This window comes from Schistocerca nitens, chromosome 2, assembly GCF_023898315.1.
Source record: "Schistocerca nitens isolate TAMUIC-IGC-003100 chromosome 2, iqSchNite1.1, whole genome shotgun sequence".
Lineage (NCBI taxonomy): Eukaryota > Metazoa > Arthropoda > Insecta > Orthoptera > Acrididae > Schistocerca > Schistocerca nitens.
In genome coordinates, this window is record NC_064615.1 from 138,921,290 (window position 1) to 138,937,824 (window position 16,535).

At 35.7% G+C, this 16,535-nt stretch overlaps 1 protein-coding gene across 1 annotated transcript in view; it reads right to left on the bottom strand.

The window, feature by feature from the left end:
• Positions 1-1,357: 1,357 nt before the first annotated feature.
• LOC126235837 (TBC1 domain family member 20) overlaps positions 1,358-16,535 on the bottom strand; it is a 155,167-nt gene continuing 139,989 nt past the window's right edge. The window contains exon 8 of the mRNA XM_049944694.1: positions 1,358-7,805. Coding sequence (XP_049800651.1) covers positions 7,583-7,805 — 223 coding nt within the window. The 3' untranslated portion in view covers positions 1,358-7,582. The remainder of the gene's footprint in view (positions 7,806-16,535) is intronic.

Genomic DNA, 16,535 nt, shown 5'->3' on the forward strand with positions numbered 1-16,535 from the left:
CACCATTACAAACGCCACCAACACATGAACACAAAGAACAACACAATGTAACTCGCATGCTATCTGTGAACATAATTTCTCCATAAACAAACAAAAACTACTCTGTAACATTTGTCTTGTGTGGTATGTCAATAGCCTTGTTGGTCAGAAAATCTTAAAATTCCCCATCTGAATCCAAGAATTGCAAGGATGTGGTGCTCAGATTTTGTAAGTAGATAGTTTAATGTTTGACTACTTATTTGATAAGGGACTGGAATGGTATTTCAGTACATTGTAAGTACAGTGAGGAGTTTTCTTTCACAAACAAGAATATTATAGATTCCAAATTTTCTGTGTTGAAAGCCAGGGGTGATGCTCTCTGCTCATCTTTTGTGGAGACAGAAGGCAGGAGGGTGGTTGTTACATGCTGAAGCTTGGGTGAAATACATTACCAGAAAGTTGGTGATGACAGTAGGGCAGATTACACTATTCAACCCTTAGAGATGCCTGGTATATCATTTCCTGTTGTTGACAACAAATATGCCATAAGTTGATCCATGTCTATGTGAGGGAGTTACAGCTTCTAAAAATGGATACAAAACATTCCCAGTGTTCCTCCTTTTGTGTTTTTATAATGACATGAGTCCAGCTCAGAGATATTGAAGGTAACTGCTGTGTCTAGACAAGACAGTCTAGACACAAGGGAGGTAGCCGAAAGGGCACGCGTCAACTCAAGCCGTCTTGCGTTAAGTAAGTGAGACTCTCTCCAGATATGGTTAATGCGCCTTGCTAGGTCGTAGCCATGGACTTAGCTGAAGGCTATGCTAACTGTCTCTCGGCAATTGAGAGAAAGGCTTCGTAGGTGTAGTCGCTAGCAATGTCGTCCGTACAACTGGGGCGAGTGCTAGTAAGTCTCTCGAGACCTGCCGTGTGGTGGCGCTCGGTCTGCGATCACTGCCAGTGGCGACACGCGAGTCCGACATGTACTAATGGACCGCGGCCGATTTAAAGCTACCACCTAGCAAGTGTGGTGTCTGGCGGTGACACCACAGTAACAACAGTGTCTCTCAATGGAGGGCACTTATATTGCTGGAATGCCCTTCTTTGGCATTTAATCGCCACAGAATCTCCTGCATCTACCACAGGAATGGCCGCTGATGGGGTGAAACTTCCTCTACCTGTTGCCCATTGGCCTCCTCAGCCTAATCAAAGTCTTCTTACACATTTATAAAATATAGGAATTAGCTGCTTACTTTTAGAACTGTGGTTCTGTTGCATTTGCTCTGGTTTTTCAGTTTTGGAAAATGGCATGTCCCAGATGATGTTTATTTTCACTTTTTGAATCAATTTCATAAATACAGAGAGAGGTGCACATTAAAACAGTGTAAAATATTCATTTTACTAGAAAAAGCAAATTATTTATACTGTCACATTTAAAATTACAAAATCTGTCATGAATTTTAACAGCCAACACCAAGCAGAACACAGGATCACTGCAGAACTTATTTCTTACTCATATCATACATCAGTAAGTGTTTCATACTGGTCTTTCTAATGTATAAACCAAAATATCACATGTGCCATCATGTATGTGATATGAAAAAGTAACCACAAATTATAATATTTGAATTAAACAAATTCCAGACTTCCACTGCCGATATTCTAAAAATCTGATTATTATAGTTTAATTAACAGAAAAATCACAGTAACAAAACTACCTGAAACCCTTATGGTAAATGACTAGAATGGCTTTAATTGCATAAAATAATGAATTCAAGTTTTCGATAAGAAATGTAGAGAAACAAGCTTTAAAAACAAAAAATATAATGATCAGATTTAATTGGGATATGCCATGTAAGCAAAGAGAGAGAATGTATTAACTTTTTACACAGTTTGTTCTTGGGTTATATACACATGGAAATAATGTTATTCAGTTTGCTGTTGAAATAATGCAGAGTGTCTGAATTAACTATTGATCTTCTCAATTAAAATGCCAGATACATTGTCAAATAAGGACAAAATTTACTCCACTTCTATCTTGTACAATATGTTATGAACTGACAATGCAACAGTAAAATGACTGCACTCTGAAATGTACCAGATGTACAAGTATGAAATGCGGATTTCAGACAACAGATGTAGCATCAATGCAACTTGTGCTATAAAGATTTGACACGTGTCATTTTACTGTGTTATTATGCATCAGACATGACACTGGAAAAGTACGTGTACAGTGTTGTGTTCAATATGTTAATATTTATATCTAACAAAGAGCATTCATGGACAGCATTAATTTTTTGTTTTCATTTAAAGAAAACAGCTGCTGAAACATACCAATTACTCCAAGAAGCTTATGGTGAAGATGCTCCATTGCAAGTTATCCGTGAACAGTGGTTTCGGTATTTCAAAACTAGTGGCTTCAATGTTGTAAACAAGGAACATGGAAAACAGCCAAAAAAATACAAAGATGTGGAATTGGAAGCATTGTCGAACGAAGATTATTCGCAAGCACAAAAACAACTCGCTGAGCAATTGAGCATTAGTCAACAAACTGTTTCCAATCTACTACAAGAGATGGGAAAGATTCAGAAGACCAATAAATGGGTACCACCTGAGTTGAATGACAGGCAAATGGAAAAGCACAAAAACACTTGAGATTTTGCTCCCTTGATACAAAAGGAAGTTATTTTTGCAGTGTATAGTTACAGGGATGAAAAGTGGATTTATTTTGAAAAGCTCAAGTGCAAAAATCGTGATTAGACCCAAGCATACCATCCACATTTCTCGCAAGCCTGAATCACTTTGGCAAGAAGGCGATACTCTGTGTTTGGTTGGACCAGAGGGGCACAGTCTATTATAAGCTGTTGAAGCCTGGCAAAACTGTTAATACTAGATGTTACCAACAACAATGGACTTATATGAACCATTTGCTGCTTGAAAAAAAAAATGTCACAATAGCCTAAGAGGCAACACAAAGTAATTTTCTTCCTGCCACTGGTCCTTCACATACAGCAAAACTGGTTTGCGACACGCTGGAAGTACTTGTCTGGGAAGTTCTACTCCATGCAGCTTACTCACCAGACTTGGCTGCTCCTGATTACCATTTGTGTGCATCGATGGGTCACACAGATGCTGAGCAGTGGTTTGGTTCATATGAAGGTGTGAAAAAAAATGGCTCGACGAAAGGGTTGCAGCAAAAGGGGAAAAATTTTACTGGCGTGGCAGTCACCATGGCCTGAAAGATGGGGAAAAATGTGTAACAAATGATGAAGCATACTTTGAATAAAGCACTACTTACCATTCTTCTAAATTTAACTTTTTTTTTTTTTTGACAAAAAATTCACATTTCATACTTGTACACCTGATAATCCACAAAATCATAAATATGTTAGGGTTCTCCCTACAGAGACCACAATATTTCAGCTATTTTGATTAAAAGAAGAAAGTATATGGGGAATAATCTCTTGTTTTACCATTTGTTAATGTTTCGTTATTAATAACTTCTTTTTAGAATGTCTAAATTTCTTATCCAGTTATAGCAGCAGTTCACAACAAAAAAACTGGAATAAGTGAAACATCATGTAATCCTTTGAAAGAATAAAAGGAAATATTTAGTCATTAAATTCCCATTTATCACACTTGTAAATTATTGGGTCATCATAAAGCTTTGGAACCAAATAATTTGCAGAAAGTAATAAACACTTGCGGCTAATACTATTTCAATTGTGAAGTTAAACATTTCACTGTCCTGAACTATGTTTCATATTCTTTACTTCTTTCTTTTGCCAGTGCATATTCAGTCCCGATAATGATGTTGCAACAGAAATTTATAATTAGAGCAAATAAACTCATAATTTTTTAGTGAGTGAACTTTTTTCTCTCTCAGTGCAAATTCTATATAAAATGCTGACTGTTTTTAATTCTCAACTGCATATGTCTCCCCCTCATTCTGATTTAATATTAAACAGTAATACAGAAACCAGGAGAAGTGGCAGGGAATGGCAAGCATATTACGTGCACATAAAAGACATTTGAGAAATCATGAAAGACGAAGTTCGTTCTTGCATGTGAATACTGTTCAGAAGGATGAGTAAACAAAAGAAAACCAGAATTTTCACATGGACCGAAATAAGCAGTACTTTAAATCTTGTTGGAGTGTTGTAGCTTAAAAGGCAAATACCCAACCAGCAGTATAATTAGCAGTACAACACTACTTCCTCCTCTGTACAAAATATAACCATTACCTCTGTTATTTAACTAGCAATGCACATGAATTCAGTGGGCTACTGTTCAAAAAATGAAAGCAAGTACATGTGTGAAACAGTCTTCTAAAGTAACATGGATAAGTTACAAGAATTTTATGAGCAAAATTTAGATAAAAACTTATAATTTTAAACAGATCACAATTACTGATAGCAGTACTGTGCAGTCTTCAGAAAAAAAGACAGTTTTGTTGGTCCAGCATCCAAGATTTAAGTCAAATCAAAGAAACACTAAACCAAAACAAAATACACCATCAATGAATATAAGTAATCAAATAGATAAAAAAAATCTACTCACCAAGTGGTGACAGGAGAAAATACGTATAAAAGGTATTACAGTTTGCTATCAGGGGAGACTTACTGGATGGGATGGGAAGGAAAAACTGATTGTTGGGGACTGTGTATGAGATTTGAAAATCTGGGAATTTTAAGGTGGGAGATAGGGCAATACGTAAGACAGATATTACTTCCTCAGTATCAGCATTTCTTCACAGTAACTATTCCTTTCTTCATTCCCTTTTAGTTTTCTACATCTTTCATTTTCTGCCCTGTTTATTTTGCACTGTCCCCTCCCATCTTTATCACATGTAATGCACTTAGATCTTTACTCTTATTAACTCATGAAAGATGTTTTAACACTAATTTCTGCCTTGCATATTATCCTATCTTCCACCTTTAAGCTCTGAGATTTTCAAATCTCATCCAAAGCAGTCCCCAACAATTGGTCTTTCCTTCTCATTCTGTCTGGTAAGTCTCCCCTGACCCAGGGATGTGGATGACTTTTTCTAAAACTCACCAGCCCTTTTCCATCACCCCTCTTCCTTTCCCTTCAACCCTTCTGCCAGAAGAAGGACCCACTGGCTCTGAAAACCAGCAAACTGTAATGCCTTTTATGCGTGTACTCTCCTGCTGCCACCGGTTTAATAAACTTTTGTCTGTTCAGTTACTTATATTTCCAAAAACTGATTATTTTCATTGATATATTACATCATGAATGAAGTGAGGTCTGCAGGTACATGATTTCTTAACAAGAAGCAGTGTTTGTCCACAGAGCATGAATTATGTCACTTCAACATCTAATACAGTAATATTATTGGTGTCTCTTGTGTCTCTTGCTGACAGACAATTTTTTCCACAATTTCAGCTTTACATACGCATGCTATTTTTTTGTTATTTCACAAGAGAGCAAACATCAAAAATCATTCAAAAGCTATACATTGTGTCCAATTTCTGACAATTTTCTATCTCCTCCAGGTCTTTAACACAATTAATACTCAGTGTTCTTAAAAAAAGTGGTAAGGGGGGAGGGGGGGGGGATAAAAATTGTAATAATACAGCCAAGTGTCATGAAATAGTGTCTTCAACAAGAAAAGCATGAAGTAACAAACAATAACAACAATAATAATAATAATAATATGAAAATGTAAAAACAGGCACTACTTAGTTTGCAAATGGCCTTAAAAGAAATGTAACAGTATATTTATAATCACTGAATGGGCAGAGAGACAAATCAATATTCTCTACACAGATATAAATTCTGCCTGAAACAATCTCTATGCTTCTGCTTTCAGAAATCTGTTGACAGCCACTGAAAGTTCCAGCATAATGTACTGACTATTCAAAACTCTGCTGTTGATTGAGATATCAAATGAAACTGAAGGTAAAATGCAATACATAGGTGCCACAGGACCAAATTGATACGTTGTTCAAAATAGGACTGTAAGTTATAATGTGGATGGGAATACTATAAGAAAAAATAATCATCCTATGATTAAAAGCCATATTTGTTTAAAAACATTTTCATTCTCTAAACTACTATTATTTTGGTTTACTTCATAGTCTAGAAGTAAATTCATCACTTTCAGATACATAAGTAATGGTTCTAATGATGATGTGCACTGAAGTTACAGGAACAGACACTTGTAATGGTATAGAAATTACTGCATGAAATTAGAAGAGGATAGTAACTTGAGCCAGTCTTCACAAGTATGTTGTTTATCTCAATGCTTACTCCTTGCACCGAATTAAGTATTTGTATAGGAATAAATAAAACACAATTGGCATAAACTGACATACACGTTCAGAAACATTCAAAGCACCTGATAAATGTGGCTTAGTGCCATTGCAGACGGTAATTTCTTTCTATGCATAATCATTTGATTAAAGCAATATCAATAGAAAAACAGTAACTAATCAGTCTTCACAATTCTGTTAATTTTAACAGTACCTATTATGGAAATTATGGTGGAAAACTTTTAGACCCTTAATGAACATAAGCAAGTTTTCTTTTTAATAATATGAGGCAACTGGTAGTAATACAGATCTTTCATGATCAAAGATACCACACCAAGGAATGTATATTTCCAAACTTCACTGTCAATCAAAACTTTGCTTCATTTGTTAAGTAGTGTGGCGTTTTTGAATGTGCATTATAGTCACTCATTAAGTCATTACTTTCTAATGTTTGCTGTTACTGAAGGCTCAACTTTTTACTTGGAAACAAGTACAGTACAAATCTGCAGTATCGTAATGACAAAAGCCACATACTGTGAACACGTTATTTCGCAATTGTGAAACATATGGGCACTGGTCTGCATGTGTATATATCAACAAGTATTATGTAACAATCATGATATATGCTTATTTCTTCAGTCCTCTACTGTTTTACAAAAGCAGATAAATGCAGTATCCATCATTTGAAGTTCGAGTTTCATCATTCTTCAGATCTGTGTCCAAACCACTGTTGTAGGGTTGAACATGTGCAGAACATATAATTTTTTGAGGAATCAATCATAACTATAGCTGTACAGTAGTCCCTGATCACAAAAGAAACACAGTAGTGACATATATTGCTAAAGGAATCATATAAAAATATTAGCATTCTTTCTGAACTATTGGGGCCTTTTTCAGGCAGACTATTTGCACATTCTATTAAACTGATGCAACACTCTCAAGTAAAGACATTTCTGTATTTCTCACAAATCTCACAAATATTCTTTACACCCTATAATTATTGAAAAATATGTTGCTCTTTATATATGTTGACAAGTTTGATACGAATGTAGCCTCAGCACACAAACGTGCCTGTTAATTCATTTCACTAGCATCAATCACGGTACTCTATGTTTAGCACCATATATACCATCTGTCAGAATACATTAATGTTCTAGCAACCCACAGATGCAGATCATGCCATCAGGTACAATGACTGTAACATTGAAAAACAGTATTGTTGGAGTATTGCACGGGTAAAAGGCATGATTCTGCTAAAATGCCCAACAAATAATCTGTAAGGAATCTAACACTGTATATAGTTTCAGTTGTCCTTGATTCTACTTTTACTATCTTATTGATGTGACGAGATCAAAAGTGTATGCCTCAGCTGCTTTACAATAGGCGTAAATGACAACTAATGTGGTAACAACTGGAACAACAAGCATTGTGAATTTTCGGCGAGGTGCTCCTTGATGAACTACTCCACTCCACTCCAACCACCTCCAGAGCGTGCTGAACTGTTGTGGTGGCAAAGGTCTTTGTGGAACAACAGATCTCCTTGGTCTCGACCTGTGGAAGAAAGATTGTTAATTAATAAAATACTTGTTAAAAACAACTATTGTGGATATCACATACTGAAGCGTATGATTTATGTAACACTGTAACAACACAGTATTTCTCACTTGCAACTGAAATCACCATGGAAGTTCTCTTAACTACTGAAGCATGTGAAAAAGTATAAAAAGTAAATCATAGATCACTCAAAATCTACATGTAATAAAACTGTGGGAATCAAAATGTAAATTAAAAAATAAGATCTTTATGAAATAACTAATATAATAAGCATCATAAGAGAAGCAGACACACTCCTCAATCAGTGAATATTGCCGTGACTATGGGGGTCAGTGTGTGGTTGCCTTCGTGGATGTTGGTGTAAGAGTGTGTACTTAAACAAGAAAAGGGATGATAATTCAAAATCTAGAAATGCCTTTGTGCTGTCACGTACATCTTTCATTGTGCATCAGTAAATCACAGGTCAGTAGTCAACCTTCGCTAACATACTAATTCTATTCTGGTATTCCCATTATTGTAATAATAATAATAATAATAATAATAATAATAATAATAATAATAATAAAACCCGTGGAGGCCTGGGAAAAGAATAGGCCTTCGGTATGTTTTGCCAGTTGTAAAAGGCGACGAAAAGAACAAACCACTAATAGGGCTAACCCCCCTTTCAGTGTGATTAGTTGGTTCAGGACAGAACTAATGAAGCCTCGGACAAGCGCTGTCATGGTCGGGGATGACGCTTGAACCCTATGCCTGTCCACAATGGTAACGACACTGCTAGCCACACGGAAAATGATTTAAATCCAAATAGAGGTGTTTTACAGGATATGCTTCCTGCAACCACTCTAGAAGGAAAACAAAGACAGAGGATGAGATGGTCAGATGAAGTTAACCGACACCTCATGTTCTGTTATTACCAAGCAACAAACTTAGGAACCAACACAACTGGATACAGATCACAAGTATACACAAAATTTATTACCAGATACCCAGAATTAAAAATTTTAACAGAACAACGACTAGCTGATCAGATCCGTGTAATAATCAAAAATAACAGGATACCCCAGTCAGAATTAGAAAACATCAAACAACAAGTACAACAAATACTGGAACAAAATAATGTGCAGTCAGTAGAAGAAGAAGAAGAAAATACAGTAATGGACTCAAACATCCCAGAGCAAACAAACGAAGAACACCACACATCAATTAAACAATCAGAGGAAAACAAAATCTTAAGACAGCCACCAGAACAAGCACAAATAGAACATGAAGTGACACACATGTTAGATATAGAAGGAAAATTTCAGCTAACATATATAGAATACAAAGACACAAATAAAAACATTAGACCATTCTTGCATAGACCACCAAATAACCCAGAAGTCGAAAAAACAACAACAACTATCAACACAATCATACACAACAAAATAAATGAAAATACAACTATGGAAGAGTTACAACTACTGGTTTATATAGGAGCACTCACTACACTAAATATACACACTAGGCAGAGATCAGAACAAACCAACACACAGAAGAAACCCACAAAACCAGCATGGCAACACAGGCTACATATCAGAATAGAAAAACTGAGAAAAGACATCGGACAGCTAACACAATTTATAAGAAATGAAATATCAGACAAAAAACGAAAAAGGTTAGGTAAAATCTCACAACAAGAAGCGATAGAGCAATTAGATGAAACGAAGCAGAAATTACAAGCATTGGCCAAACGACTTAGAAGATACAAAAAAAGTGAAAATAGAAGGAAACAAAACCAAACATTCAACACAAACCAAAAGAAATTTTATCAGACGATAGATAACACACACATTAAAATAGACAATCCACCAAACATAAGACATGGAACACTTCTGGAGCAACATATGGTCAAACCTGGTACAACATAACAGGCATGCACGGTGGATACAAGCAGAAACAGACACATACAAGATGATAACACAAATGCCTGAAGTGATAATTTTGCAACATGAAGTCACCCGAGCAATTAATTCTACGCACAATTGGAAAGCCCCTGGAAAAGGTAAAATAGCAAATTTCTGGCTAAAGAAGTTCACCTCAACACATTCACATCTAACTAAATTATTTAACAGTTACATTGCAGACCCATACACATTCCCTGATACACTTACACATGGAATAACTTATCTGAAACCTAAAGATCAAGTAGACACAGCAAACCCAGCAAAATATCGCCCCATAACATGCCTACCAACAATATGCAAAATATTAACTTCAGTCATTACACAGAAATTAATGACACATACAACACAGAACAAAATTATAAATGAAGAACAAAAAGGCTGTTGCAAAGGAGCATGAGGATGTAAAGAGCAACTGATAATAGATGCAGAGGTGACGTATCAAGCTAAAACTAAACAAAGGTCGCTACACTACGCATACATTGATTACCAACAAGCTTTTGATAGTGTACCCCACTCATGGTTACTACAAATATTGGAAATATACAAAGTAGATCCTAAATTGATACAGTTCCTAAACATAGTAATGAAAAATTGGAAAACCACACTTAATATCCAAACAAATTCAAATAATATCACATCACAGCCAATACAGATTAAGCGTGGAATATACCAAGGAGACTCATTAAGTCCTTTCTGGTTCTGCCTTGCTCTGAACCCACTATCCAACATGCTAAATAATACAAATTATGGATACAATATTACTGGAACATACCCACACAAAATCACACATTTGCTATACATGGATGATCTAAAACTACTGGCAGCAACAAATCAACAACTCAACCAATTACTAAAGATAACAGAAGTATTCAGCAATGATATAAATATGGCTTTTGGAACAGACAAATGTAAGAAAAATAGCATAGTCAAGGGAAAACACACTAAACAAGAAGATTACTTATTGGATAACCACAGAGACTGCATAGAAGCGATGGACAAAACAGATGCCTATAAATATCTAGGATACAGACAAAAAATAGGAATAGATAATACAAATATTAAAGAAGAACTAAAAGAAAAATACAGACAAAGACTAACAAAAATACTGAAAACAGAATTGACAGCAAGAAACAAGACAAAAGCTATAAATACTTATGCTATACCAATATTGACCTACTCATTTGGAGTAGTGAAATGGAGTAACACAGACCTAGAAGCACTCAATACACTTACACGATCACAATGCCACAAATATAGAATACATCACATACATTCAGCAACAGAAAGATTCACATCAAGCAGAAAGGAAGGAGGAAGGGGATTTATCGATATAAAAAACCTACATTATGGACCAGTAGACAATTTAAGAAAATTCTTTCTAGAATGAGCAGAAACTAGCAAAATACACAAAGCAATCACTCATATAAATATATTGGCTACACCATTGTAATTTCATAACCACTTCTACAACCCTTTAGATCACATAACATCAACAGATACAAAGAAAGTAAATTGGAAAAACAAAACACTACATGGCAAGCATCCGTATCATCTAACTCAGCCACACATCGATCAAGACACATCCAACACATGGCTAAGAAAAGGCAATATATACAGTGAGACAGAAGGATTCATGATTGCAATACAGGACCAAATAATAAACACCAGATATTACAGCAAGCATATTATTAAAGATCCCAATACCACAACAGATAAATGCAGACTCTGCAAACAACAAATAGAAACAGTAGATCACATCACAAGCGGATGTACAATACTAGCAAATACAGAATACCCCATAAGACATGACAATGTAGCAAAAATAATACATCAACAACTTGCCATACAACATAAACTAATAAAACAACACGTTCCCACATACAAGTATGCACCACAAAATGTACTGGAGAATGATGAATACAAATTATACTGGAACAGAACCATTATAACAGATAAAACAACACCACATAACAAACCTGATATCGTACTCACCAATAAAAAGAAGAAATTAACACAACTAATCGAAATATCCATACCCAATACAACAAATATACAGAAGAAAACAGGAGAAAAAATTGAAAAATATATCCAACTGGCTGAGGAAGTGAAGGACATGTGGCATCAGGATAAAGTTGACATTATACCAATTATACTATCAACTACAGGAGTCATACCACACAATATCCACCAGTACATCAACGCAATACAGCTACATCCAAACTTATATATACAACTACAGAAATCTGTAGTTATTGATACATGTTCAATTACCCGAAAGTTCCTAAATGCAATGTAACATATACCATACAGTTAAAAGGAAGTCACGCTTGATCAAGGTCCGCGTCACTTTCCATTTTTAACCAGACCTAAGGTCTGAGAAAGGAAAGAAGATAATAATAATAATAATAATAATAATAATAAGTAAAGAATAAGGTGAAGATGTTTTTACTTCAGACATTCAATACAAGCAATATGGACAACGCGAGAACACCGCATGCAGTGGATTCTTTACAGTGACATCATCATCATCATCATCATCATCATCATCGGCAAAATACCTACTGACATACAGCCAAACCATGGTGAGTGTGTGTCACAATAATTCCATTGGTTCCTTTTTCTTTCTAATTAATACCTCTTCACTCTAACTTGTATCATTTTCCAATATCATCATATTTCAAATGCTTCCAGTTCTTTTCTGTAATTTTCCTACAATTCATTTTTTTCACTTCCACACACTGCTGTGCTGTGCTTTAGACACAATGCCTTAGAAATTTTTGCTCAGTTCTATGTAAATATTAATGCATTTACTGTAATCAGAAAAAATCCTTTATTGGTGTGGATCGCAATTTGTCATTTTTATTGATTACTAGTTTTGGCTAAAATTGTTCAGATCTGCAATTCCACAGAAAATTGCACATAAGGAAAAATGGTCTGACACGAACTGCTAATACAATAGTTCCACAGCATAATCATGTATATACTACAGCATTCGCCACCTCCCTTGTATACCATCACTCTTCGCTAGGACCTGCCATCATAAATTTTATGCAAGCTGTGTAGCTCAATCCAACATTAATGTAAAAACACCTAAAAATACATATTTACTTCATGAGCAACTATTATGACGCAGTGTGTTGTCATAACAAAAACAAAACAAACTTACTCAAGACTAAGAAATCATTGCATCCACTGCATAACAACATTATAGCAAATAATCTCCACATGTGCACAGTGAAGTTAGAACTAACACAATATGTTATGTTGCATCAGAAAACAATACATTATTTTCATTCAGTTATACGAGTATGTCTTATTGCTTGTGCAAGTATTGTACTACATAGATTCCACAAGTGAAGTATGAACAACACAGTTTATAGAATGAATATAATAGAGGGAAACCTCCCTTAAAATCCACATCCTTTCATCTTTCCCTCTCCTTCCCTCTTTCCTGACGAAGCAACCGTTGGTTGTGAAAGCTAGAATTTTGTGTGTATGTTTGTGTTTGTTTGTGTGTCTATCGACCCGCCAGCACTTTTGTTTGGTAAGTCTCGTCACCTTTAAAGATAAGTTTATATAAAATGAGTTACACATGAAATGTATCATTGGTAAAAAACAATGCCTGCCTCATAGCAAGGACAATACTAAATGATGATATGTGTCAGGGCTTGCAAGAAAGCAACATTTTGCAAGATGGCACTACTGGTAGAATATTCACTGAAGTGAAAACCTACTGAACAATTTACTATCTATAGCAATTACAATAAAAATTATTTCAATAACAAGAAAGAATATGAAAAATTCATATAATTAAAACCCATTGCTGTCAGTGGCATATAAATATATTTCAAAATACCTGTAACAACATTTGTATTATCTACTTAACAATATGTACGTAACCAAAACTATTCAGGTATAGAAAAATACAGAATCATATGAAAGAGTAAAATTAATATGAACTCTGAACAACTTGTTCCATAGTAATAAGATGCCTCACACAGTTTGGAAGCATGTCATGGGTTTTACATCAACATTCTTAGCAGCAGTGTCCAATGATAAACATTTTGTAGATACAGTTCTTGTAAACCTTCTACAATTTGTTCATATTTAATAAATGGTGTATCACCTACGCATTTTCCTCACTGTTTACTGATGCTATGTCTTATGGGTAACATACGACACCATCAAATAACTGAGTGAAAATTGTGTGTTGTTTCTGATGCTATGTCTCTACAATAACATAGTACATTGATTGCGATTTCATTCTGCAGATGTGGGATTATTTAATATAATGTTACTAGACAGTAGATGCGACAATCTTAGTCTGGGTAAGCATTATGTGGTCTCAACTTTTCTCCTGAAGTGATGGCACAGTGTATCCTAATACTACTACATCATGTAAATATATTTTTATGCAGTTTTACTTTTATGTTTCATCTAGCTATATAGTAGGATCAAGCAATGCACCTTTCACAAAATTTATGATGTGTCCAACTGGTTGGCGATTGTACACAGGAGGGGGGGTCTGACAGGGAATATCGGAGAATATCCTGTGTGAAACTATTCTACTGGCAGTTTGTAAAAAATGGTTCAAATGGCTCTGAGCACTATGGGACTCAACTGCTGAGGTCATTAGTCCCCTAGAACTTAGAACTAGTTAAACCTAACTAACCTAAGGACATCACAAACATCCATGCCCGAGGCAGGATTCGAACCTGCGACCGTAGCGGTCATGCGGTTCCAGACTGCAGCGCCTTTAACCGCACAGCCACTTCGGCTGGCGGCAGTTTGTACTACACCATTTTTCCTTATCTGCATTTTTCTGTTTAATTACATATCTGAAGATGGCTAAAAACTCTAGCTGAAGCTAGTAATGAATAAAAATAATTAACTGTGGTATTGGCTAGTAAAGCTATTTTTCTGAAACCAATAAATGTAATCAATTACAGATAGCCAATTTGACTTATGTCAAGTAACAACATAAATGTTTATAAAAGCAGACTATTTTCACTGAAGAAATCTTTCTTCACCTGTGACAATCTGCTTCTGATGCTCTCTTGTTTCAGCCACCTGGTGTTACACTGCTTCCTGTGCGGCACAGATTCATTACTTTCTGTATTTTCAAAATACTCAGTTTTGATAGTGACTAAGTCGATATCCTTTTTATGTGTGTTCATCACTTTCACATTTCCCTTGTTTATCCTCAGTCCACGTTCCATCAAAGTTCCATTCAACAGTTTTACGTCTTCCGTGTTTTTTGGCCTGATGTGTGTTAATTAACACTGCCACATTCTGTCCCTGCACTTTTATCCCTTTTCTGAAATATTTTTATTCATTTCTTCTTAAACACATCAAGTTTTCTAGATTATTGATTGTTGTCTGTATTCAATCCTCATGCTTCTCATGATTTCTAACAGCACATTCCCTCTTTATTCCGTTGGTCCAAAAATGTCAGTAGGTGCAAGATTAAAATTGTTTCATTGGTACCTTAAACTACATGAAACCAAAATCATCTCCATCCACTGTGTTATAAACTAATGTTGCGACAATATTGTTCTGTAAATTTGATGGAAAATCCCTTTTTATAAATAAATGATACCTAGATAAGCACCTAGTCCCTGCACTTCTCAGCAGTTTTAGTAATTCTAAGTGCATCTCATCCACTGTTACTGATGTGTTTTAATGCCAGTCCTTTGGACAACTTTCGCCTCCAGAAATTAGTATTAAAACACCTACTGCAACATGTCAGTACTATCATGGTCTTATTTTCATTACCAACAGGTTTTTATCTGAATCCACATCCATACTCAAGTAGGCCTATGCTTTGTCACCTACTGTATGGTTCTTTAATCTTTATGTAACCATGATATGGTCTTTTTAGTATACTGTAGCAGTGTCTGGTCTTTACATGGAAAAAACACTTGTGATTTTGGAATGGCATGTTTGAATAACTATTTCCACCATATTGTAGAATTAATATATTTCATCTAGCCTTTATTCGCCATCATTCAGCCTTCTTTTCTCACCTCTACCACAGTGTACCAAACTCCATAAAAAATTAGTTTTTCAAGCATTTGACAGTTTCTTGTATTATTCTTGTTTCCACTCTAGGGGAACCCGCATTGTCAAAGTACTGACTCTGTGGGTGGAGACACTTGTATGTTCTGGAAAAGCTGAGAGCTTTGCTTCTTCTAAACCATCACCCATGCCGGAAAGGCCTCAGTGGATGAACCAGCCAAAGAGTGTCCCACAATACCCCATCTCTCCCACATCCACTCCCCCCACAGTCCTTCCACAACTCCCGCGATATCCAACTCTAGGTGTGATGTGATCCTTGGCAAAGGGTGTGTGATACATGGGAAGATGTGGCATTAATGGAGCCTCAGGATACCAGGTGAAATCCCCCAGTAATCAGCCTTGCACCGCATAGGGTTCTGTGGTGTTGACCAAATAAATTCCCAATTCTCGTGTGAGCAAAACACATAACAAAACAAAAACTGAGGGACCTATGAGATTATACAACCAAGAAATAGGGTTGGAATCAATAGAAGCTGTTTCTATCATTGGATCACGTGACAGACCAGTCCCAGAAGTGGAAAGTTTTACTGAGAAGTTGGACCAGGTCAAGATCAAATCCTTGTCTGAAGCTCAGAAGAGAAAACTTCTCAAAGAACAAAAGGAAAAGGAAGATAAAGAAGAGCTTCCTAAAAATGAATGAAGGGAACGAAAAGGTCTTGAACCTAAGACGTCCAAAAAGTGACTGTCTCAGAGTGAAGGGGGTAAT